This window comes from Pristiophorus japonicus, chromosome 1, assembly GCF_044704955.1.
Source record: "Pristiophorus japonicus isolate sPriJap1 chromosome 1, sPriJap1.hap1, whole genome shotgun sequence".
Taxonomy (NCBI): Eukaryota; Metazoa; Chordata; class Chondrichthyes; family Pristiophoridae; genus Pristiophorus; species Pristiophorus japonicus.
Window position 1 is genome coordinate 541,017,085 of NC_091977.1, and position 25,522 is coordinate 541,042,606.

Sequence of the window (25,522 nt, forward strand, 5' to 3'; positions counted from 1 at the left end):
ACAAGGTAGCATCCACAGCTTGATGGACTTCCACGAGAGAAACAATCAACCAATACGTAGCACGATGGCTACCGTGCCTGCAACACAATCCTCCCGCATGCACTAACCGAGCCTTGCCTCAAAGCATGCCCCCGCCTCAAGGGCCATGGACTCACCTCCAGATAGACTTCATTGGGCCACTTCCACAGGTGCAAGGCAATTTTCAGCATGCCCTAGTGGTGGTGGATCAATTCACTGAATGGATCGAAGCATTCCCCTGCCGCTCCAACACTGCAATCACAGCAGCCAAAACACTATTGAATCATGTGTTTTGTAGGTGGGGAGCACCAGTACAAGTGGACAGCGATCAAGGTTCACACTTTACCGGTAACATTTTTACCCACCTGCTGGAAATGTTGGGGATAAAACGCAAATTACATATTGCTCACCACCCCCCAGTCATCTGGAGGGGTCGAAAGGGGGAACAGGACCCTTAATGTTAAAAGCATTGTGCGCGGTCCACCCCACTCAATGGGCTAACATGCTGCCAATGTGCTTAATGGCAATGAGGTCCACACCTCATCGAACAACCGGGGTCTCCCCATATCAGGCCATGATGGGGAGGCTCAAGAGAACACCAGGCCAGCTAACACTAACAGGGATGAGTCCCCTGACAATGAAAACATGTAGTTCCAAGTGGCTGGAACAAGTGGCAGATCACACCGATCAGATCAATCGATTTGTGGCCACCAAATTGGGAAAGTCAAAAAGACAAATTAAAAGGTACTTTGACAAGAAAGTACGTCCCTGTGAATACGAGGTTGGAGACTCAGTAATGATTCCACATTATGGGAAAAAGAAGCTGCCTTTGAGCCCAGGTGGTGGGGACCGCATAAGATTATAGACCGATTGAACCCCGCGGTTTATTTGATTCAGTTACCGGGGGAAAAGGGTATTAAGTACAAGAAGTGGTTTCACATTAATCAGTTAAAAACTGCCAAAGAGTAAACACTGCACTGATCTTGTTTCCCACAGACCGTGTTACGGATCCTCACCATTGTCAGGACGACACTGGTCACGACTGAAGCCGAGGGAAGATGGAGAAGCGGGAGCTGCAGCATGACTCACGGACATCATCGATCATCGATGTGCTTTGAGAAGCGACGGTGCACTGAAGATACGGGAAGGGGAGAGTCTCCGCTGGAGATGTTATCGTAATTCCCCTACGTGTGGCATATACCTTATGGGATGGGGACCAAGTCAGGCTATCCACTTTTCTTTCTCTCTCTCTCTCGAAGCTTAAAACCCATTATACAGCGGTCATCCGCCTCACAGAAACATAAACAGCAGAGCTATCAGAACCCCCTCAATGTCTATGATATGTGAGCCCTGAGGAGATAAACCATATGAGGAGTCAATAAGGATATCTCCCCCTCAAGGTGGGGAGTTTGTAGGAATAAAAGTGTTCAGCAATGATAAAATTGATTCTGTGTATGTATAAATAGTTTAAAAGATGAGATTATATGAAAAGACAGTTTTGAAAGAGACAAAATGGACGCTCACAGACTTCCACCAAGTTCTGTGTGTATATTGTCTTCTGGTTGGACAGAGTTTTAAGATGTGTATTGGAAAGCCATTGACCTAATCAAGGAATGCCACCAGCCCTCCAGATAGACCCATGTGTGAGGAGAGCCAATAAGGAACTGCCCTGGAACAAAGATCCAATCCTGAGGCTTCCGGGGAAACAATGGCATTGAGAGGTATAAAAACTCAAACCACAGTTTGCTCGTCTCTTTTCTTAAGCACACGGCAAGGGCAGGACCTCTCTCTACATAGAAACATAAAAACATAGAAAATAGGTGCAGGAGTAGGCCATTCGCCCCTTCGAGCCTGCACCGCCATTCAGTAAGATCATGGCTGATCATTCACCTCAGTACCCCTTTCCTGCTTTCTCTCCATACCCCTAGATCCCTTTAGCGGGAAGGGCCATATCTAACTCCCTCTTGAATATGTCCAATGAACTGGCCTCAACAACTCTCTGCGGCAGGGAATTCCACAGGTTAACAACTCTCTGAGTGAAGAAGTTTCTCCTCATCTCAGTCCTAAATGGCCTACCCCTTATCCTAAGACTGTGTCTCCTGGTTCTGGACTTCCTCAACATCGGAAACATTCTTCCTGCATCTATCCTGCCCAGTCCCGTCAGAATTTTATGTTTCTATGAGATCCCCCTTCATCCTTCTAAATTCCAGTGAATACAGGCCCAGTTGATCAAGTCTCTCCTCATATGTCAATCCTGCCATCCCGGGAATCAGTCTGGTGAACCTTCGCTGCACTCCCTCAATAGCAAGAACGTCCTTACTCAGATTAGGAGACCAAAACTGAACACAATATTCCAGGTGAGGCCTCACCAAGGCCCTGTACAACTACAGTAAGACCTCCCTGCTCCTATACTCAAATCCCCTAGCTATGAAGGCCAACATGCCATTTGCCTTCTTCACCACCTGCTGAACCTGCATGCCAACTTTCAGTGACTGATGAACCATGACACCCAGGTATCGCTGCACCTCCCCTTTTCCTAATCTTCCGCCATTCATATAATATTCTGCCTTCATGTTTTTGCCCCCAAAGTGGATAACCTCACATTTATCCACATTATACTGCATTTACCACACGTTTGACCACTCACCTAACCTGTCTAAGTCACCCTTCAGCCTTTTAATGTCCTCCTCACAGCTCACACCGCCACCCAGCTTAGTGTCATCTGTAAACTTGGAGATATTACACTCAATTCCCTCATCCAAATCATTAATGTATATTGTAAATAGCTGGGGTCTCAGCACTGAGCCATGCAGCATGCCACGAGTCAATGCCTGCCATTCTGAAAAGGACCCGTTTATCCCGACTCTCTGCTTCCTGTCTGCCAACCAGTTCTCTATCCATGTCGGTATATTACCCCCAATACCATGTGCTTTAATTTTGCACACCAATCTCTTGTGTGGGACCTTGTCAAAAGCTTTTTGAAAGTCAAAATACAACACATCCACTGGTTCTCCCTTGTCCACTCTACCAGTTACATCCTCAAAAAATTCTAGAAGGTTTGTCAAGCAGGATTTCCCCTTCATAAATCCATGCTGACTTTGACCGATCCTGTAACTGCTTTCCAAATGTGCTGCTATTTCATCTTTAATAATTGATTCCAACATTTTCCCCACTACCGATGTCAGGCTGACCGGTCTACAATTACCCGTTTTCTCTCTCCCTCCTTTCTTAAAAAGTGGTGTTACATTAGCTACCCTCCAGTCCATAGGAACCGATCCAGAGTCGATAGACTGTTGGAAAATGATCACCAATGCATCCACTATTTCTAGGGCTACTTCCTGAAGTACTCTGGGATGCAGACTATCAGAATGGATCGACTGGGGCTGTATTCACTGGAGTTTAGAAGGATGAGAGAGAAACATATAAAATTCTGATGGGACTGGACAGGTTAGATGCGGGAAGAATGTTCCCGATGTTGGGGAAATCCAGAACCAGGAGACACAGTCTAAGGATAAGGGGTAAGCCATTTAGGACTGAGATGAAGAGAAACTTCTTCACTCAGAGAGTTGTTAACCTTTGGAATTCCCTACTGCAGAGAGTTGTTGATGCCAGTTCGTTGGATATATTCAAGAGGGAGTTAGATATAGCCCTTACGACTAAAGGGATCAAGGGGTATGGAGAGAAAGCAGGAAAGGGGTACTGAGTGGAATGATCAGCCATGATCTTATTGAATGGTGATGCAGGGTCAAAGGGCTGAATGGCCTACTCGTGCACCTATTTTCTATGTTTCTATGTTTCGGACTGGAGGAAGGTATACAGTGGTGTTTCCCAGGGGCCGGTTCTAGGATCACTGCTTTTCTTGCTATATATTAATGACTTGGATGTGGGTGTACAGGGCACAATTTCATAAATTTGCAGATGACACAAAACTTGGAAGTATAGCGACAGTGCGAAGGATAGTGATAGACTTCAAGAGGAGATAGACAGGCTGGTGTGATGGCAGACACGTGGCAGATGAAATTTAATGCAGAAAAGTGTGAAGTGATACATTTTGGTAGAAAGAATGAGGAGAGGAAATATAAACATCAGAACATAAGAAATAGGAGCAGGAGAAATATGCCCCCTAGAAATAGGCCCCTCGAGCCTGCTCCGCCATTCAGTAAGATCATGGCTGATCTGATCATGGCCTCAACTCCCGCTCACTCCCCATAACCCTTAACTCCCTTATCATTCAAAAATCTGTCTATCTCCACCTTAAATATATTCAATGACCCAGCCTGCACAGCTCTCTGGGGTAGAGAATTCCAAAGATTCACAACCATCTGAGAGAAGAAATTCCTCCTCATTTCATTTTAAATGGGTGGCTCCTTATTCTGAAACTATTCCCCCTAGTTCTGGATTCTCCCATGAGGGAAAACATCCTCTCTGGATCTACCTTGTCGAGCCCCCTCAGAATCTTATATGTTTCAATAAGATCACCTCTCATTCTTCAAAACTCCAAGGAGCATAGGCCCAACCTGCTCAACCTTTCTTCATATGACAATCCCTTTATCTCAAGAATCAACATCGTGAACCTTCTCTGAACTGCCTCCAATGCAAGTATATCCTTCGTTAAATAAGGAGACCAAAACTGCACACAGTACTCGAGGTGTGGTCTTACCAACACCCTGTACAGTTATAGCAGGACTTCCCTACTTTTATACTCCATAAACTAAAGGGTATAATCCCAAAGTGGGTGCATGAACAGAGAGACCTGGGGGTATATGGGCACAAATCGTTGCAGGTGGCAGGGCAGGTTGAGAAAGCGGTTAAAAAGCCTATGGGATCCTGGGCTTCATGGATAAAGGTATAGAGTACAAAAGCGTGGATATTATGATAAATCTGTATAAAACACTGGGGTATTGTGCCCAATTCTGGGCAGCACACTTTAGGAAGGTTTTGAAGGCCTTAGAAGGGTGCAGAAAAGATTTATGAGACTGATTCCAGGTACGGGGGACTTCAGTTCTCTGGATAGCCTGGAGAAGCTGGAGTTGTTCTCCTTAGAGCAGCGAAGATTGAGAGGAGATTTGATCGAGGTGTTCAAAATCATGAGGGGTCTGGACAGAGTAGAGACAGAGAAACTGTTCCCATTGGCAGACGGGTCGAGAACCAGAGGACACAGATTTAAGGTGTTTGGCAAAAGAACCAAAGGCGATAGAGAAAAAAGTTGCTTACGCAGTAAATGGTTAGGATCTGGAATGCACTGCCTGAAATGGTGGAGGAGGCAGATTCAACCACGGCTTTCAAAATGGAACCTAAGAACATAAGAAATAGGAGCAGGAGTAGGCCATACGGCCCCTCGAGCCTGCTCCGCCATTTAATAAGATCATGGCTGATCCAATCATGGACTCAGCTCCACTTCCCTGCCCGCTCCCCATAACCCTTTGCTCCCTTATCGCTCAAAACTCTGTCTATCTCCGCCTTAAATATATTCAATGTCCCAGCCTCCACAACTCTCTGGGGCAGAGAATTCCACAGATTTACAACCCTCTGAGAGAAGAAATTCCTCCTCATCTTAGTTTTAAATGGGCGACCCCTTATTCTGAGACTATGTCCCCTAGTTTTAGTTTTCTCTATGAGTGAAAACATCCTCTCTGCATCCACCTTGTCGAGTCCCCTCATTATCTTATAAGTTTCAATAAAATCACCTCTCTTTCTTCTGAACTCCAATGTGTATAGGCCCAACCTACTCAACCTATCTTCAGTTGGTGAGTTGGATAAGAACCTGAAGGAAAAAGAATTAAGGGCTACGGGGAAAGGGCGGGGGAGTGGGACTGGCTGAAGTACTCTTGCAGAGAGCCGGCACGGGCTTAACGGGCCAAATGGCCTCCTTCTGCGCTGTAACCATCCATGAGCCAATTTATATACGTGCATTAACAATAATGAATTACTTCTGGCTCTTAATGTTCTGCATTCCATTTGAAGGTGGGGAGGAAGGATTGTGGTAAGCCTCAATCTAAGCATATAGCAATGAGCCCACCCACAGCAGCGCTGTTATTACTGCCTATCAAAGAGACTTCAGATTTATTGGCAATGAATAGACAAGCTAATTATCTACTTATCACTTCAGCTATAAACCAAAGATCACACCTGAAGTTTCAATTCTTCATGCTATAAATTATATTTCCGTTGTAAATATTTAGACAGCAATGTTTTAAGATTGCAGCAGCTATGAACGGGGTAACTCCTGTTGCAATCTTTTCGCAATTAAAATGTTGTCAGAAGTCGTCAGCATTGCAAATTTAATGGAATGCAGTGAAAGATATCTAACAGTAATATCTGAACCTTGACTGGATTGTGTGTCTCTGGAGAAAGGCGATTATATTTTCCCACAACACCTATAGTATCAACACTCTGAATGCCACTCCAATTCAAACATCGCCAGTGACCTTAATTTCATGTCATAAAGATAATATAAAATTGTTAAACTCTTGCTGCTCATGTCCTAACTCGCACCCAGTCTCGTTCACCCATCACCCCCAATGCTCGCTGACCTACATTGGCTTCCGGTTAAGCAATGCCTCGATTTTAAAATTCACATCCTTGTTTTCAAATCCCTCCATGGCGTCACTCCCTCCCTATCTCTGTAACCTCCTGCAGCCTCACAAGCCCCCGAGATGTTCGCACTCCTCCATCTGGTCCCTTGAGCATCCTTGCTTTTAATCGCTCAACCATTGGTGGCCGTGCCTTCAGCTGCCGGGGCCCTCAAGTCTAGAATTCACTTCCTAAACCTCTCCGCTTCTCTACCTCTCTCTCCTCCGTTAAGACACTCCTTAAAACCTCCCTCTTTGACCATCTACCCTGATAACTCCTGTGGCTCAGTGTCAAACATGTTTTTATTGATATCGCTCTTGTTAAGCACCTTGGGATGTTTTGCTACATTAAACGCGCTCTACAAAAGTAAGTTGTTGTTATGGAAGGTGAAAGATGGGAGGCCGGCCAGGGGAGCATTGGAACAGTTGAGTCTAGAGGTAACAAAAGCACGGATGAGGGTTTCAGCGGCAGAAGGGCTGGGGCAGGGATAGAGACGGGCGATGTTACGAAGGTGAAAGTAGGCAATAAACCAATAACAATCAATCAGACGATGAGCTAGGTATTAATGCAGTCTCATTGAATGGATCTGCAACATTCACAGCACTGAACGCTTCAGAGAATGAATGGAAGCAAAAATCTCCTTCTCCAATGACAACATAAAAGTATTAACTTATTTAAGAAAACAGCAGCTATAACACTAATCTTTACTTTGTTCCCACCAAAATTCTCTATCCAGAGCAAATCAATACGCCAGACATTTTCTTGTTAATTATTTGAAGAGATTAGACACCAAATAAAAGTAACTGAGAATATTAGCAGCAGAAATAATCGGATATGGTAGGATAGTGGTTATATTACTGGACTGGTAATCCAGGGAGCTGGCCCAGTGATCCAGAGACATGAGTTCAAATCCCACCACGGCAACTGGGGAATTTAAATTCAGTTCATTAAATAAATCTGGAATAAAAGCTATCGTCAGCAATGGTGACCATGAAACTATCGGATTGTCGTAAAACCCCATTTAGTTCACTAATGTCTTTTAGGGAAGGAAACCTGCCGTCCTTACCCGGTCTGGGCCTATATGTGACTCCAGATCCACGGCAATGTGGTTGACTCTTAACTGCCCTCTGAAATGGCCCAGCGAGACACTCAGTTGTAACTAGTAGGGTGGACAAGGGAGAACCAGTGGATGTGGTATATTTGGACTTTCAATCTCTTGTGTGGGCTTTTGACAAGGTCGGTGTGCAATATCAAAGCACATGGTATTGGGGGTAATGTACTGACATGGATAGAGAACTGGTTGGCAGACAGGAAGCAGAGAGTCGGGATTAACGGGTCCTTTTCAGAATGGCAGGCAGTGACTAGTGGAGTGCTGCAGGGCTCAGTGCTGGGACCCCAGCTCTTTACAATATATATTAATGATTTAGATGATGGAATTGAGTGTAATATCTCCAAGTTCGCAGATGACACTAAACTTGGTGGCGGTGTGATCTGTGAGGAGGACACTAAGAGGCTGCAGGGTGACTTGGACAGGTTAGGCGAGTGGGCAAATACATGGCAGAGGCAGTATAATGTGGATAAATGTGAGGTTATCCACTTTGGGGGCAAAAACATGAAGGCAGAATATTATCTGAATGGCGGAAGATTAGGAAAAGGGGAGGTGCAGCGAGACCTGGGTGTCATGGTTCATCAGTCACTGAATGTTGGCATGCAGGTACAGCAGGCGGTGAAGAAGGCAAATGGTATGTTGGCCTTCATAGCTAGGGGATTTGAGTATAGGAGCAGGGAAGTCTTGCTGCAGTTGTACAGGGCCTTGGTGAAGCCTCACCTGGAATATTGTGTTCAGTTTTGGTCTCCTAATCTGAGGAAGGACATTCTGGCTATTGAGGGAGTGCAGCGAAGGTTCACCAGATTGATTCCAGGGATGGCTGGGCTGACATATGAGGAGAGACTGGATCAACTGGGCCTTTATTCACTGGAGTTTAGAAGGATGAGAGGGGATCCCATAGAAACATATAAGATTCTGACTGCACGGGACAGGTTAGATACGGGAAGAATGTTCCCGATGTTGGGGAAGTCCAGAACCAGGGGACACAGTCTTAGGATAAGGGGTAGGCCATTTAGGACTGAGATGAGGAGAAACTTCTTCACTCAGAGAGTTGTTAACCTGCGGAATTCCCTGCTGCAGAGAGTTGTTGATGCCGGTTCATTGGATATATTCAAGAGGGAGTTAGATATGGCCCTTACGGCTAAAGGGATCAAGGGGTATGGAGAGAAAGCAGGAAAGTGGTACTGAGGGAATGATCAGCCATGATCTTATTGAATGGTGGTGCAGGCTCGAAGGGCCGAATGGCCTACTCCTGCACCTATTTTCTATGTTTCTATGTTTCTATGTAACACAACCACTATGAAAATGAATAAAACCGGACGGACCACCCGGCATCAACCTCGGCACTGGCTTCGGACACGACAATGGCACACCCCGCCCAGTCGACGCTGCAAAGGCCTCTTCACTAACATCTGTGCCAAAATTGGGAGAGCTGTCCCACAGACTAGTCAAGCAACAGCCTGACATAGTCATACTCACAGAATCATACCTTTCAGCCAACGTCCCAGACTCCTCCATCACCTGGGCATGCCCTGTCCCACTGGACAAGGAAACCTCCAGCTGATTGCCACCTACCACCCTCTCTCAGCTGATCAATCAGTACTTCTTCATGTTGAACACCACTTGGAAGAAGCACTGAGGGTAGCAAGGGCACAGACTGCACTCTGGATGAGGGGACCTCAATGTCCATCACCTTTTAAATGCGAAGAGCGGCTCGGTAGCACCACTACTGACCGAGCTGGCCGAGTCCTGAAGGACATAGCTGGCAGACTGGGCCTGCGGCAGGTGGTGAGAGAACCAACACGAGGGAAAAACCTACTTGACCTCGTCCTCACCAAGCTACCGGTCACAGATGCCTCTGTCCATGTCAGCAGTGACCACCGCACAGTCATTGTGGAGACAAAGTCGCGTCTTCACACTGAGAACACCATCCATTGTATTATGTGGAAATAGATTCAGAACAGTTAAAACATAGCAACATAGCAATCTACAGCGCAGGAGGAGGCCATTTCGGCCCATCGAGTCCGCGTCGGCCGACAAAGAGCCACGCGGCCCTCGGTCAGCAGCCCTGAAGGTTATATATAAACCTATGAACAATGAACAATGGCGGAAAGGTAAAGAGCACACGGCCCTAGCTTTAGCAAATCAAAACTGGGAATCCATCAGACACTGTGGGCCACCAGCAGCAGCAGAATTGTATACCATCACAATCCATTGGCAAGAAAGCAGGAATGGGGTACTGAAGTTGCATGTTCAGCCATGAACTCATTGAATGGCGCTGCAGGCTAGAAGGGCCGAATGGCCTACTCCTGCACCTATTTTCTATGTTTCTATGCTACCTCATGGCCCCACATATCCATCACTCTACCATTACCATCAGGCCAGGGGACCAACCCTGGATCATTGAAGAGTGCAGACCAGCATGCCAGGAGCAACACCAGGTGTACCTAAAAATGAGGTGCCATCCTGAAGCTGCTGCAACACAGGACTGCATGCATGCTAAACAGTGTGCTGTCGACAGGGCTAAGTGATCCTACAATCAATGGATCAAAGCTCTGCAGTCCTGCCACATCCAGTCGTGGATGATGGTGGAAAATTAAACAACTAACGGGAGGAGGAGGCTCCATGAATATCCCCATCCTCAATGATGGCGGAGCCCAGCACGTGAGTGCAAAAGACAAGGCTGAAGCGCTTGCAACCATCTTCAGCCAGCAGTGCCGAGTGGATGATTCCTATCAGCTCCCTCCTGACGACCCCACCATCACAACAGCCAGTCTTCAGCCAATTCAATTTACTCCACCTGCTATCAAGGAATAGCTGAGTGCACTGGATACAGCAAAGGCTATGGCTCCGACAATATCCCACTGTCACGATGAAGACTTCTGCTCCAGAACTAGTCGAGCCTCTAGCCAAGCTGTTCCAGTACAGCTACAACATTGGCATCTATCCGGCAATGTGGAAAACTGCCCAGGTGTGTCCTGTTCACAAATCCGATCAAACCAATTACCGCCCCATCAGTCTAATCTCAATCATCAGCAAAGTGATGGAAGGTGTCATCGACAGTGCTATCTCGTGGCACGTACTCGCCAATAACCTGCTCACAAATGCTCAGTTTGGGTTCCGCCAGACCTCATTACAGCCTTGGTCCAAACAAAAGAGCTGAATTCAAGAGGTGAGGTAAGAGTAAAAGCTCTTGATATTAAGGCAGCATCTGACCAAGGAGCCCTAGTAAAATTGAAGTCAATGGGAATCAGGGGGAAAACTCACCACTGGCTGTCGTCATACCTAGCCCCAGGAAGATGGTTGTGGTTGTTGGAGGTCATCCCTGCCCCAGGACATCGCTGCAGCAGTTCCTCAGCGCAGTGTCCTAGGCCCAACCATCTTCAGCTGCTTCATCAATGACCTTCCCTCCATCATTAGGTTAGAAGTGGGGATGTTCGCTGCTGACTGCACAGTGTTCAGTGCCATTCGCAACTCCTCAGATAATGAAGCAGTCCGTGGCCACATACAGCAAGACCTGGATGACATTCAGGCTTGGTCACACAAGTATCAGGCATCTCCAATAAGTGAGAGTCTAATCACCGTTCCTTGACATTACCATCACCGAATCCCCCATCATCAACATCCTGGGAGTCACCATTGACCAGAAACTTAACTGGACCAGCCACATAAATACTGTGGCTACAAGAGCGGGTCAGAGGCTGGGTATTCTGTGGTGAGTGTCTCACCTCCTGACTCCCCAAAGTCTCTCCACCATCTACAAGGCACAAGTACTGAGAACTGGTTGTCAGACAGGAAGCAAAGAGTAGGAGTAATCGGGTACTTTTCAGAATGGCAGGCAGTGACTAGTGGGGTGCCGCAAGGTTCTGTGCTGGGGCCCCAGCTGTTTACACTGTACATTAATGATTTAGACGAGGGGATTAAATGCAGTATCTCAAAATTTGTGGATGACACTAAGTTTGGTGGCAGTGTGAGCTGCGAGGAGGATGCTGTGAGGCTGCAGAGTGACTTGGATAGGTTAGGTGAGTGGGCAAATGCATGGCAGATGAAGTATAATGTGGATAAATGTGAGGTTATCCACTTTGGTGGTAAAAACAGAGAGACAGACTATTATCTGAATGGTGACAGATTAGGAAAAGGGAAGGTGCAACGAGACCTGGGTGTCATGGTACATCAGTCATTGAAAGTTGGCATGCAGGTACAGCAGGCGGTTAAGAAAGCAAATGGCATGTTGGCCTTCATAGCGAGGGGATTTGAATACAGGGGCAGGGAGGTGTTGCTACAGTTGTACAGGGCCTTGGTGAGGCCACACCTGGAGTATTGTGTACAGTTTTGGTCTCCTACCTTGAGGAAGGACATTCTTGCTATTGAGGGAGTGCAGCGAAGATTCACCAGACTGATTCCCGGGATGGCGGGACTGACCTATCAAGAAAGACTGGATCAACTGGGCTTGTATTCACTGGAGTTCAGAAGAATGAGAGGGGACCTCATGGAAACGTTTAAAATTCTGACGGGTTTAGACAGGTTAGATGCAGGAAGAATGTTCCCAATGTTGGGGAAGTCCAGAACCAGGGGTCACAGTCTAAGGATAAGGGGTAAGCCATTTAGGACCGAGATGAGGAGAAACTTCTTCACCCAGAGAGTGGTGAACCTGTGGAATTCTCTACCACAGAAAGTAGTTGAGGCCAATTCACTAAATATATTCAAAAGGGAGTTAGATGAAGTCCTTACTACTCGGGGGATCAAGGGTTATGGCGAGAAAGCAGGAAGGGGGTACTGAAGTTTCATGTTCAGCCATGAACTCATTGAATGGCGGTGCAGGCTAGAAGGGCCGAATGGCCTGCTCCTGCACCTATTTTCTATGTTTCTAAGTCAGGAGTGTGATGGAATGCTCTCCACTTACCTGGATGAGTGCAGCTCCAACAACACTCAGGAAGCTCGACACCATCCAGGACAAAGCAGCCGCTTGATCGGCTCCCCATCCACCACCTTCAACATTCACTCCCTCCACCACCGGCGCACCGTGGCTGCAGTGTGTACCATCTACAAGATGCACTGCAGCAACTCACCAAGGCTTCTTCTACAGCATCTCCCAAACCCGCGACCTCTACCACCTAGAAGGACAAGGGCAGCAGGTGCATGGGAACACCACCACCTCCACGTTCCCCTCCCAGTCACACACCATCCTGACTTGGAAATGTATCAGACATTCCTTCATCGTCGCTGGGTCAAAATCCTGGAACTCCCTCCCTAACAGCACTGTGGGAGCACCTTCACCACACGGACTGCAGCGGTTCAAGGCGGCGGCTCACCACCATCTTCTCAAGAGGCAATTAGGGATGGGCAATAAATGCCGGCCTTGCCAGCGACGCCCACATCCCGTAAATGACATTTTTAAAAATGTAGTATTTATTAAGCCCGTACAGTTGCTATATTATGAGGCAGAACTGGCCACTAGATACACAATCAACTTATAAAAAAGATAAGCCAATATTCTAATATATCCACAACTGGGAACAAAAGTTATTTGAGGCTTTTTACACTTTTTAAGAATTGTCAATAAACAGATTCTTTGCATGTCCACAATGTCATAGAGAAATAAGAACCATTGCATATTTGTTGGAAGACCCAAGACTAACTTATGAACAAATTCTATCCTGGCAGAATCGATCCCTGTGACACAGTTATTAGGGTAACAAGTCCCAATCAGAAGAATGCATGTTTCATAATCAGGAAAAGTAGGATTTTAAACAACAGTTTATGCCACAGACAGGTAACAGCAACAATGTTTAAAAAAAAACCCTAAAACTAAAAGATTAAAAAAAGCTGACATGTTGCATAGCACAGAAAATATGTACCTCAGTGAATGATGGGTCCTACCTGGCATGAATCTCCCAAGTAGTTTGGGGGACATGAGCACACTTCCACATTCGTAGCAGGACTTCCAGTTCCAGAGACTGAGGCTTCCTCGAGTTGAACTAGGCCGAGGGATAGGCGTTGTGTTTGGGAGTAATAAAGTGCTCGAATTTGTAGATCTTCCAAATTGCTCAACAACAACATGAAGTCTTCCCTGGTCACTGGAGTATTGATGACAGCATGCCTAAAATTATCCTGTTAATATAACAGATAACTATTAGCGCCACAGAATCATAGAAATTTATGGCACAGAAGAAGGCCATTCGGCCCATCGTGTCCGTGCCGGTCGAAGGAGAGTTACCCACTTTCCAGCTCTTGGTGTGTAGCCCTGTAGGTTACAGCACTTTAAGTGCATATCCAAGTACTTTTTAAATGTGATGAGGATCCCTGCCTCTACCACCCTTTCAGGCCGTGAGTTCCAGACCCTCACCACCCTCTGGGTGAAAAAAGTTCTCCTCAAATCCCCTCTAATCCTTCTACCAATTACTTGAAATTTATGCCACCTGGTTAGTGACCTTTCTGCTAAGGGAAATAGGTCCTTCATAGGGCCCCTCATAATTTTATACACCTCAATTAAATCTCCTCTTTCTTACTTGAACTTTAAGCCTGTTTCTAATATTTCACCCGGTATCTTATGAAGAATGTTTTACATGGATGATACCAGAACTGTGACGTTATACCTATCAAGAACGATTGAACAGGCTGAGACTCTTTCCTCTAGTAAAGAGAAGGAGTTCGACAGGGTAAACGGGGTGAAGGTGTTTCCACGTGTACAGGAATCCAAAACTAGGGGCCATAAATGTAAGATAGTCATTAATAAATCCAATAGAGAATTCAGGAGAAACCTCTTTACCCAGAGTGTTGAGAATGTGAAATTCCCTACCACAAGGGGTAATTGAGACGAATAGTGTCGATGCATTTAAGGGGGAAGTTAGCTAAACACATGAGGGAGAAAAGAATAGAAGGATATATTGATCAGGTGAGATGAAGAGGGGTGGGAGAAGGTTCTAGTGGAGCATAAACACCGGCATGGACCTGTTGGGACCTGTTTCTGTGCTGTACACTCGATGTAATGTTGATTAAGTATAAACTATCAAACTATCATCAACAATTTTACGCTTACCTCTAGAAGCTGGACTTGCCCATGGTAAACTCGATCTGGAAGCGGATTCCGTGGGTCAAAGTATACAACCGTCATCTGTTCCCCCTTAAAGTACAAAGGTCCACATTTACCCAATGAAAAGTCTACATTCACATGTTCTTATATTGTGGTGGATATTCGTTGCTGTATACTATTTTTAAATTAAGAGCTAGAAATTCGGAGCATTTGCGCCTCCCATTAGTGCCCCCAGGGGACGCTAACTGGGGCGCAAATGAGTTTGCAACCAGGCGTGGCGTTATTAACAACTCCCGCCATATTGGGCGGGAGTTTAGCGACGGCGCTACGGCTTTGTGCCCCGATCTCCTGCGCCCGGAGAACGTGACATCATCGCTGCGCGCATCACCCTGTTAGCGTCCCGGCCCCGAAATTGACACACTGGGCAATAACACTGGTGGCTGCAGGAGATGCATGTCGGGCGACCGGTCGCCACTGGGGAAACATTAAAGGCGAGGTGGCCGAGTGAGAAATTAAAAAAAATCTTCATTTTCCCGCTCCTGCTCCAGTTTCTTCGCTGGGTCCTGGCCGCGAACGAACGCTCAGCCCGGCTCTCTGCTTGAGTGGCGGGGTGATTGCATGGCACCCCAGCTCCCTGGTGCTCCAGGTAGGACACTTTTTCCGATGCAGAGTCGGCAGCGGACTGCGGGAAGTGCCCCGAGCACTCAGCAGTGCTACACGGCCCAGCGCTCTACTCGGAGCTCCGTCACGGCAAGCGGGCCCCAGGTGGGCAGAGGAAACGTTACAAGGGACACCCTCAACGCCTCCCTGATAAAGTGCAACATCCCCACCGACACCTGGGAGTCTCTGGGCCAAAGACCAGTCCGCCCCTAAGTGGAGGAAGTGCATCCGGGAGGGCGCTGAGCACCTCGAGTCTCGTCGCCGAGAGCGTGCAGAAAGCAAGCGCAGGCAGCGGAAGGAGCGTGCGGCAAACCAGACTCCCCACCCACCCTTTCCCTCAACCACTGTCTGTCCCACCTGTGACAGGGACTGTAATTCCCGTATTGGACTGTTCAGTCACCTGGGAACTCACTTTTAGAGTGGAAGCAAGTCTTCCTCGATTCCGAGGGACTGCCTATTATGATGATGATGATGATGATGACAGCCCAGTGGGCAACACTGCCGAGGCTGCACTTCCTTACAGAGGCGGTAACCCAAATTTCTCGAGGGGCGGGACTTCCGCACCTGGCGCTAAGTCTCGTGCCTCTCGAATGTTATCGCCCCGAACAGGACACTACCGAATTTCTCCCCCTAAAAGTATTAGCAATTCTATCTTCAGAGACTTTACTTGAGCGGCAGATGAGGAAGTCGACAGGAACACAGGAGCAGGAGGAGGCCGATCAGCACCTCGAACCTGTTCCGCCATTCAATGAGATCATGGCAGATCTGTGACCAAACTCCGTATATCCGCCTTTGCCCTTACCCCTTAGTACCTTTGGTGAACAGAAATCTATCAATCGCAGATTTAAAATCAACAATGAAACCTGTAGCAACTGCAGAAGAGAGTTGTGTGTAGAAGTGTTTCAAACTTCACTCCTAAAAGATCTGGCTCTAATTTTCAGACAATGCCCCTTAGTCCTAGCCTCCCCAGCCAGCGGAAATAGTTTCTCACTATCTACCCTGCCAATCAGTTCCACTTAATATCTTGAAAACTTCGATCAGATCACCCCTTAACCTTCTAAATTCCAGAGAAAACAATCCTAGTTTGTATAAACTCTCCTCATAATTTAAGCCTTGGAGTCACGGTATCATTCTGGTAAAACTACGTTGCACTCCCTCTAAGGCCAATATATCCTTCCTGTGTTACACCTATTTTTCTTGGAACAAGGCACAGGAAGAGGCCACAAACAAACTGTTTTAAAGTAAAACAAACTGTGTTAAAGTAAAAACCTTTGGACTACCTGAGAGGGGACCAGGCGCCAGCCTGAGGCAAATGGTGACTCATCACCCATTAAAAGCAATCTCCATGGTCAAGGACGGAACTTAGTTATGCATACCGACAAAGACATTGATACCCCAGAGACTATGGGGCTAGACTTTCCACTTTTGTGCAGATCGTCCAAAGATAAGCGTTATTTCCGGCGTAGGCGGTAAATATGGGTTTTCAGTTCGCGGGATTATCACCCATTTTCAAAACGCCAACTTTCCATTTTATAAAATGGGCGTTACCGCGAACGCTCTGAAATGGGCGTTAGCGTTAAATTTCACTGACCTTCTGCCGTAAAGTGTTGCCGTCCTTAGCAACGGCATGGCAACGCTAGTTTCACGCGTTTCAAGTGGTCAGGGGTCATGACTAGAAATTAGGTGCAGGAGTAGGCCATTCGGCCCTTCGAGCCTGCACCACCATTCAATATGATCATGGCTGATCATTCCCTCAGTACCCCTTTCCTGCTTTCTCTCCATACCCTTGATCCCTTTAGCCGCAAGGGCCACATCTAACTCCCTTTTGAATATATCTAACGAACTGGCCTTAACAACTTTCTGTGATAGAGAATTCCACAGGTTCACAACTCTGAGTGACCAAGTTTCTTCTCATCTCATTCCTACATGACTTATCCCTTATCCTTAGACTGTGACCCCTGGTTCTGGACTTCCCCAACATCGGAAACATTCTTCCTGCATCTAACCTGTCCAATCCCGTCAGAATTTTATATGTTTCTATGAGATCCCCTCTCATTCTTCTAAATTCCAGTAAATAAAAGGCTAGTTGATCCAGTCTTTCTTCATATGTCAGTCCTGCCATCCCGGGAATGAGTCTGGTGAACCTTCGCTGCACTCCTCAATAGCAAGAATGTCCTTCCTCAGATTAGGAGGTACACAAAACTGTACACAATATTGAAGGTTTGGCTTCACCAAGGCCCTGTACAACTGCAGTAAGACCTCCCTGCTCCTACACTCAAATCCTCTCGCTATAAAGGCCAACATGCCATTTGCCTTCTTCACCGCCTGCTGTACCTGCATGCCAACTTTCAATGACTGAGGTACCATGCCACCCAGGTCTCGTTGCACCTCCCCTTTTCCTAATCTGTCACCATTCAGATAATATTCTGCCTCCCTGTTTTTGCCACCAAAGTGGATAACCTCACATTTATCCACATTATACTGCATCTGCCATGCATTTGTCCACTCACCTAACCTGTCCAAGTCACCCTGCAGCCTCTTAGCATCCTCCTCACAGCTCACACTGCCACCCAGCTTAGTGTCATCTGCAAACTTGGAGATATTACATTCAATTCCTTCATCCAGATCATTAATGTATATTGTAAATAGCTGGTGTCCCAGCACTGAGCCCTGCGGTATTCCACTAGTCACTGCCTGCCATTCTGAAAAGAACCCGTTTATTCCTACTCTTTGCTTCCTGTCTGCCAAATAAATCTCTATCCACGTCAATACATTACCCCCAATACCATGTGCTTTAATTTTGCACACTAATCTCTTGTGTGGGACCTTGTCAAAAGCCTTTTAAAAGTCCAAATACACCACATCCACTGGTTCTCCCTTGTCCACTCTACTAGTTACATCCTCAAAAAATTCTCGAAGATTTGTCAAGCATGATTTCCCTTTCATAAATCCATGCTGACTTGGACCGATCCTGTCACTGCTTTCCAAATGCGCTGCTATTACATCTTTAATAATTGATTCCAACATTTTCCCCACGACCGGTATGTCAGACTAACCGGTCTATAAATCCCTGTATTCTCTCTCCCTCCTTTTTTAAAAAGTGGGGTTACATTAGCTACCCTCCAATCCATAGGAACTGATCCAGAGTCTATAGTGCCACTTTCTTAAGTACTCTGGGATGCAGACGATCAGGCCTTGGGGATTTATCGGCCTTAAATCCCATCAATTTGCCTAACACAATTTCCTGACTAATAAGGATTTCCTTCAGTTCCTCCTTCTCGCTGGACCCTCGGTCCCCTAGTATTTCCGGAAGGTTATTTGTATCTTCCTTAGTGAAGACAGAACCAAAGTATTTGTTCAATTAGTCTGCCATTTCTTTGTTCCCCATTATAAATTCACCTGATTCTGACTGCAAGGGACCTACATTTGTCTTCACTAATCTTTTTCTCTTCAGAAGCTTTTGCTTCTATAGAAGCTTTTGCAGTCAGTTTTTATGTTCCCTGCAAGCTTACTCTCGTACTTTATTTTCCCCCTCCTAATTAAACCCTTTGTCCTCCTCTGCTGTATTACAAAATTCTCCCAGTCCTCAGGTTTGCTGCTTTTTCTGGCCAATTTATATGCCTTTTCCTTGGATTTAATACTATCCCTAATTTCCCTTGTTAGCCACAGTTGAGCCATCTTCCCCGTTTTATTTTTACGCCAGACAGGGATGTACAATTGTTGAAGTTCATCCATGTGATCTTTAAATGTCTGCCATTGCCTATCCAGCTTCAACCCTTTACGTATCATTCGCCAGTCTATTCTAGCCAATTCACATCTCATACCATCAAAGTTACCTTTCTTTAAGTTCAGGACCCTAGTCTCTGAATGAACTGTGTCACTCTCCATCTTAATGAAGAATTCTACCATATTATGGTCACTCTTCCCCAAGGGGCCTCGCACCACAAGATTGCTAATTAATCCTCTCTCATTACACATCACCCAGTCTAGGATGGCCAACTCTCTAGTTGGTTCCTCAACATATTGGTCTAGAAAACCATCCCTTATACACTCCAGGAAATCCTCCACCACTGTATTGCTACCAGTTTGGTTAGCCCAATCTATATGTAGATTAAAGTCACCCATGATAACTGCTGTACCTTTATTACACGCGTCCCTAATTTCCTGTTTGATGCCGTCCCCAACCTCAGTACTACTGTTTGGTGGTCTGTACACAACTCCCACTAACCTTTTCTGCCCTTTGCTGTTCCGCAGCTCCACCCATACCGATTCCACATCATCCAAGCTAATGTCCTTCCTTACTATTACATTAATCTCCTCTTTAACCAGCAACTGGAGAAGCAGTCTGATAATTTAGAGACCATGGAGGGTTGGAGAGAAGTGGTGGTGAGGTAGAGCTGGGTGTTGTCAGTGTACATGTGGAAACTGATGCTGTATTTCTGGATAATCTTTGGAGATAAAAGGGAGGTTGGAGATGGGGCAGTATTTTGCAAGGACGGAGGGATCGATGGTTGGGTTTTTGAGGAGAGGGGTGATGACGGCAGATTTGAGGGAGAGGGGACAGTACCTGAGGAGAGAGAGCCATTAACAATGTCGGCTAACATGGGAGCCCTAAAAGGAAGTTGGGTGTTCAGCAGTTTGGTGGCAATAGGGTCAAGGGAGCAGGAAGTGGGTCTCATGAACAGGATGAGCTCGGATGGGTCATGAAGGGAAATCGGAGAGAAACTGGAGAAAGATTTGAGGTCATGGCTAGGGCAGGGGGATCCTTAGAGGAAGTTTGGCCCAGTGGGCTAGGGGAAGGAAGAGGCAGAGGCAGCTGAACAGATGGTCTGAATCTTCGAGACAAAGAAGTCCATGAGCTCCTCACATTTATTGTTGGAGGTGAGGATGGAGACTGGGGAGAGGGGTTTAAAAAGAGAGTTAGCAGTGGAGACTATGAGCCGGGGTTTATCTTGATATTCCAGAATGATTCTGGAATAGTGAGCGATTTTGGCAGACGAGAACAGGACCCGATAGTGATTTATGTGGTCCAGCCAGATGTGATGACGAATGCCGAAACCAGTTGGCCGCCATATATGTTCAAGTCTACGTCTCTTCAGAGGGCTGTACCAGGGGAACGGCCAGGGCGAGAGAGTGTAATTGTTTTTGTAAAGTCCTTACTCTACAGCATGAAACCCCACGAGGCACATTCCAGGGACAAGGCCACTCTGTGACCTTAACTCTTTATTACAGGACTCCAGAAGTGATGACCCTGCGTGGGACCTCCCTTTATATACCTGTGTGGTCAGGTAAGGAGTGTCTCCCACAAGTTCACCCCCTGTGGTCAAGGTGTGCATCTAGGTTGAGTGTATACAGTAATACAGTGGTGTTACATTGTAGTTAGTTACAAACATGACATCACCTTCCCCCCCCACCTCCCCCCAAAGTCTTACTGGGACCATAGGTTTAGTCTTTCAGGTGGTCTATGCTCTCTCGTGGACCGCCGCAGTTGTGGCTCTAGTTGTTGGACACTGACGTGAGTGTCTATCACCTGTGGTGATTCCGGCCTGTCCGGGCTGACCGCAGGGACTGTGCATTCTTCTGATTGCTCTTGTTGCTCGTTCACTGGTGGTGTTGTGAGCTCCATCTCATGGTCTTCTTCAGGTTCCTCCGTGTCGGTGCTGAACTTTTTTTTTACTTGGTCCAGATGCTTACGGCATATCTGGCCATTGTTGAGTTTTACCACGATGACCCTATTCCCCTCTTTGTTAATTACAGTATCCTCAAGCCATTTGGGCCCCATGGCGTGATTGAGGACGAATACAGGATAATTTATTTCTATACATCTCCCCCTTGAGTTATGGTCATGGTACTCGTTTTGTGACTTGCGCTTGCCCTCAACTATGTCGGTCAGGACTGGGTGGATGAGGGACAACCGAGTTTTGAGTGTCCATTTCATGAGTAGCTCTGCGGGCGGAACCCCCGTGAGTGAGTGTGGGCGGGATCTATAGGCCAGCAGGAGGCGCGATAGGCGGCATTGTAGGGAGGGTCCTTTAATTCTGAGCATACCTTGCTTAATGATTTGGACTGCCCTTTCTGACTGGCCATTGGAGGCCGGTTTGAACGGCGCAGTCCTGACATGGTTGATGCCATTGCCCAACAAACTCCCGGAATTCATAGTTCGTGAAACATGGGTCATTATCACTAACCAGGATATCCGGCAAGCCATGGGTTGCAAAGGTCGCATGTAGGCTTTGCATGGTGGTGGATGACGTGCATGAATTCAGGATGATGCACTCGATCCATTTCGAGTGCGCATCTACTACAATGAGGAACATCTCCCCCATGAATGGGCCCGCGTAGTCAACGTGAATGCGTGACCATGGCTTGGTGGGCCAGGGCCATGGGCTGAGCGGGGCCTCCCTGGGGGCATTACCCAGCTGGGCACAGGTCATGCACCTGCGAACACAGTGTTCCAGGTCTGAGGCAATTCCAGGCCACCAAACGTGTGACCAGGCAATGGCCTTCATCAGCACGATGCCTGGGTGCTCCCTGTGGAGTTCCCTGATGAATGCCTCTCTGCCCTTCTAGGGCATGACTACCCGGCTGCACCATAGTAGGCAGTCGGCTTGGATGGAGAGCTCATCCATCCGTCTGTGAAACGGTCTGACCTCCTCAGGGCATGCTCCGTGTGCGGGCGCCCAATCCCCAGTCAGGACACATTTCTTAATCAGGGATAGGAAGGGATCTCTGTTTGTCCAGATTTTGATCTGGCGGGCTGTGATGGGGAAGCCTGCGCTGTCAAAGGCATCGACAGCCATGACCACCTCAGCACTTTGCTTAGCTGCCCCCTCAGTGGTGGCCAGTGGGAGCCTGCTGAGCGCGTCAGCGCAATTTTCAGTGCTGGGCCGGTGCCGGGTGGAGTAGTCATAAGCAGCCAGCGTGAGAGCCCATCGCTGTATGCAGGCTGATGTGTTGGCATTGATAGCCTTACTGTCTGACAACAGGGATGTGAGTGGCTTGTGGTCAGTCCCTAATTCAAACTTCCTACCGAAGAGGTACTGATGCATTTTTTTTACACCATAGACACATGCTAGCGCTTCCTTCTCGACCATCCCATAGCCCCGTTCTGCTTGAGTGACCTGGAGGCATAAGCCACAGGTTGTAGCTGACCCTCAGCATTACGCTGCTGCAACACACACCCAACCCCATAGGACGATGCGTCACATGTCAGAACTAAACGTTTACAGGGGTCGTGCAGGGTCAACAACTTGTTTGAACAAAGTAGGTTTCGCGTCCAATCAAAAGCCCGTTCCTGACAATCCCCCCAAAACCAATCGCAACCCTTACGCAGGAGCACGTGTAACCCTTACGCAGGCTCCAACAACGTGCTCAAGTTCGGCAGAAAGTTCCCAAAATAGTTCAACAGTCCCAGGAATGAACGCAGCTCCGATGTGTTGCAGGGCCTGGGTGCTCGTCGAATCGCCTCTGTTTTGGATTCGGTGGGCCGAATCCCATCTGCAGCAACCCTCCTGCCCAGAAACTCAACCTCAGGAGCTAAGAACATGCATTTTGACTTCTTGAGTTGCAGCCTACCCGGTCCAGTTGGCGTAGCACCTCCTCCAGGTTGTGGAGGTGTTCCTCGGTGTCTCGGCCCGTGATGAGGATGTCGTCCTGGAATACGATTGTTACCGGAATGGATTTGAGCAGGCTTTCCATGTTACGTTGAAAAATCGCGGCCGCTGATCGAATGCCAAACGGGCACCTGTTATACGCAAACAATCCAAACGTGGTGATGGTGGTCAGTAGTTTGGATTCGTCGGCCAGTTCCTGGGTCATATAGGCTGAAGTGAGGTCCAACTTGGTGAACAGCTTGCCGCCTGCCAGTGTGGCGAAGAGATCCTCCGCTCTTGGGAGCGGGTATTGGTCTTGTAGGGACACCCGATTGATGGTGGCCTTGTAGTCACCACAGATCTTGACAGAGCCATCCGCTTTTAGAACGGGAACGATGGGGCTCGCTCAGTCGCTGAATTCAGTCGCTGCCTGCCTGTGGGGCTCTGAGCAGCATTGATGATGTTGACTCCCTGATCTATCGCTGCGTTAGAGGCAGAATTGTGCGCGTAAATCATTTTCGTCTCTTCCTCTCCCGTCATGAAAGTTTGAGTTAACAACGCTGCCGCTTCCAAGGTCAAGTGCTTGGTCTCAATTAACTTGCAAAAAATTCACGCATGACCGATACCCTCGATAAAGAAGTCCCTTAGCATCTCCCCCCTGCAGGCGTCTGTGAACTTACAGAGGCTGGCCAAACGCCGGAGGTCCGTTACAAAGTCTGGTATGCTCTGTCCTTCACGACGTCGGAGGGTGTAGAATCTGCGTCATAGAAAATAGGTGCAGGAGTAGGCCATTCGGCCCATCGATCCATGAGTATGCTGCTCGCCGTTTTGAGGTGCTCCCCGATTAATTTGCTGAGCTCTTCAAAGGTTTTGTCCGACGGCTTTTCGGGTGCCAGTAAGTCCTTGATGAGCGCGTAAGTCTTTGGCCCGCAGCTGGTCAGGAGATGAGCCCGTCGCTTGTCGGCCGCTGCATCCCCCAGCCAGTCTTTCGTAATGAAGCTTTGCTGAAGCCTCTCGACAAAATCATCCCAGTCTTCCCCAACACAGTACCGTTCCTCTGTGCTACCGGTGGCCATTCTCGTGGGTCGTGAATTCCCGTTTCTCGTCGCCAATGTAAAGTCCTTACTCTACAGCATGAAACCACACGAGGCACATTCCAGGGACAAGGCCACTCTGTGACCTTAACTCTTTATTACAGGACTCCAGAAGTGATGACCCTGCGTGGGACCTCCCTTTATATACCTGTGTGATCAGGTAAGGAGTGTCTCCCACAAGTTCACCCCCTGTGGTCAAGGTGTGCATCTAAGTTGAGTGTATACAGTAATACAGTGGTGTTACATTGTAGTTACAAACATGACAGTTTTAAGAGGGACTAGGGCATCAAAGGTGGTGACGAGAGTGCGGTTGAGCAGATCGGTAGCTGCAGAGATGTCATGGTGAATAGAGGACCAAAGGCTGGACAGTTCGGAGTTGATAAGTGCAGTAAAGGGAGGTTTTTCCAGGGTCGGACACAGAAGGAGTTAGAAAAGGCCAGCACTCCAGGATAGTGGAGAATGGGGTAGGTCTCACTCTGCACAACTGCAGCTTTAATGATGTAGTGGGGCCTCACTTCTGGATTCTGGCCACAACTCCGGCTGGAGTCTGCGAGAATGGTTGAGGAAAATGGCAATCATTGTTCGGCAATATGGGAGGGTATTAAGTTGAAAACAAAGGCATACAATGTGGCCAAGACTAATGGGAGGCCAGAGGATTGGGAAACTTTTAAAAGCCCGCAGAAAATGACTAAAAAAATGATTTAAGAGAGGGAAGATAGATTATGAAAGTAAACTAGCACGAAAAATAAAAACAGATAGTAAGATTTTCTACAGATACATAAAAAGGAAAAGAGTGGCTAAAGTAAATGTTGGTCCCCTGGAGGATGAGACTGGGGAATTAATAATGGCAGAGACGTTGAACAAATATTTTATATCGGTCTTCAAGGTAGAAGACACGATAAATATCCCAATAGTGGATAATCAAGGGGCTATAGGTAGGGAGGAACTTAATACAATCATTATCACTAACGAAGTAGTACTCGGTAAAATAATGGGACTAAAGCCTTACAAATCCCCTGGACCTGATGCCCTGCATCCTAGGGTCTTGAGAAGTAACGGCAGGGATTGTGGATGCATTGGTTGTAATTTACCAAAATTCCCTGGATTCTGGGGAGGTCCCAGCAGATTGGAAAACTGCAAATGTAACACCCCTATTTAAAAAAGGAGGCAGACAAAAAGCAGGAAACTATAGACCAGTTAGCCTAACATCTGTGGTTGGGAAAATGCTGGAGCCCATTATTAAGGAACCAGTAGCGGGACATTTGGAAAAGCAAAATTCAGTCAGGCAGAGTCAGCATGGATTTATGAAAGGGAAATCATGTTTGACAAATTTGCTGGAGTTCTTTGAGGATGTAACGAACAGGGTGGATAAAGGGGAACCAGTGGATGTGGTGTATTTGGATTTCCAGAAGGCATCAGAATAAGGGCCCGATCATTTAAAACT

General features: G+C 47.2%; 1 protein-coding gene across 1 annotated transcript in view; it reads right to left on the bottom strand.

Moving 5' to 3' along the window:
• Positions 1–25,522, bottom strand: part of lama3 (laminin, alpha 3) — a 511,887-nt gene that overhangs the window by 102,181 nt on the left and 384,184 nt on the right. The window contains exons 42-43 of the mRNA XM_070889172.1: positions 14,739–14,822; positions 13,580–13,810 (exon numbers count right to left, since the gene is read on the bottom strand). Of these exons, the coding sequence (XP_070745273.1) occupies positions 13,580–13,810; positions 14,739–14,822 (315 nt within the window). The remainder of the gene's footprint in view (positions 1–13,579; positions 13,811–14,738; positions 14,823–25,522) is intronic.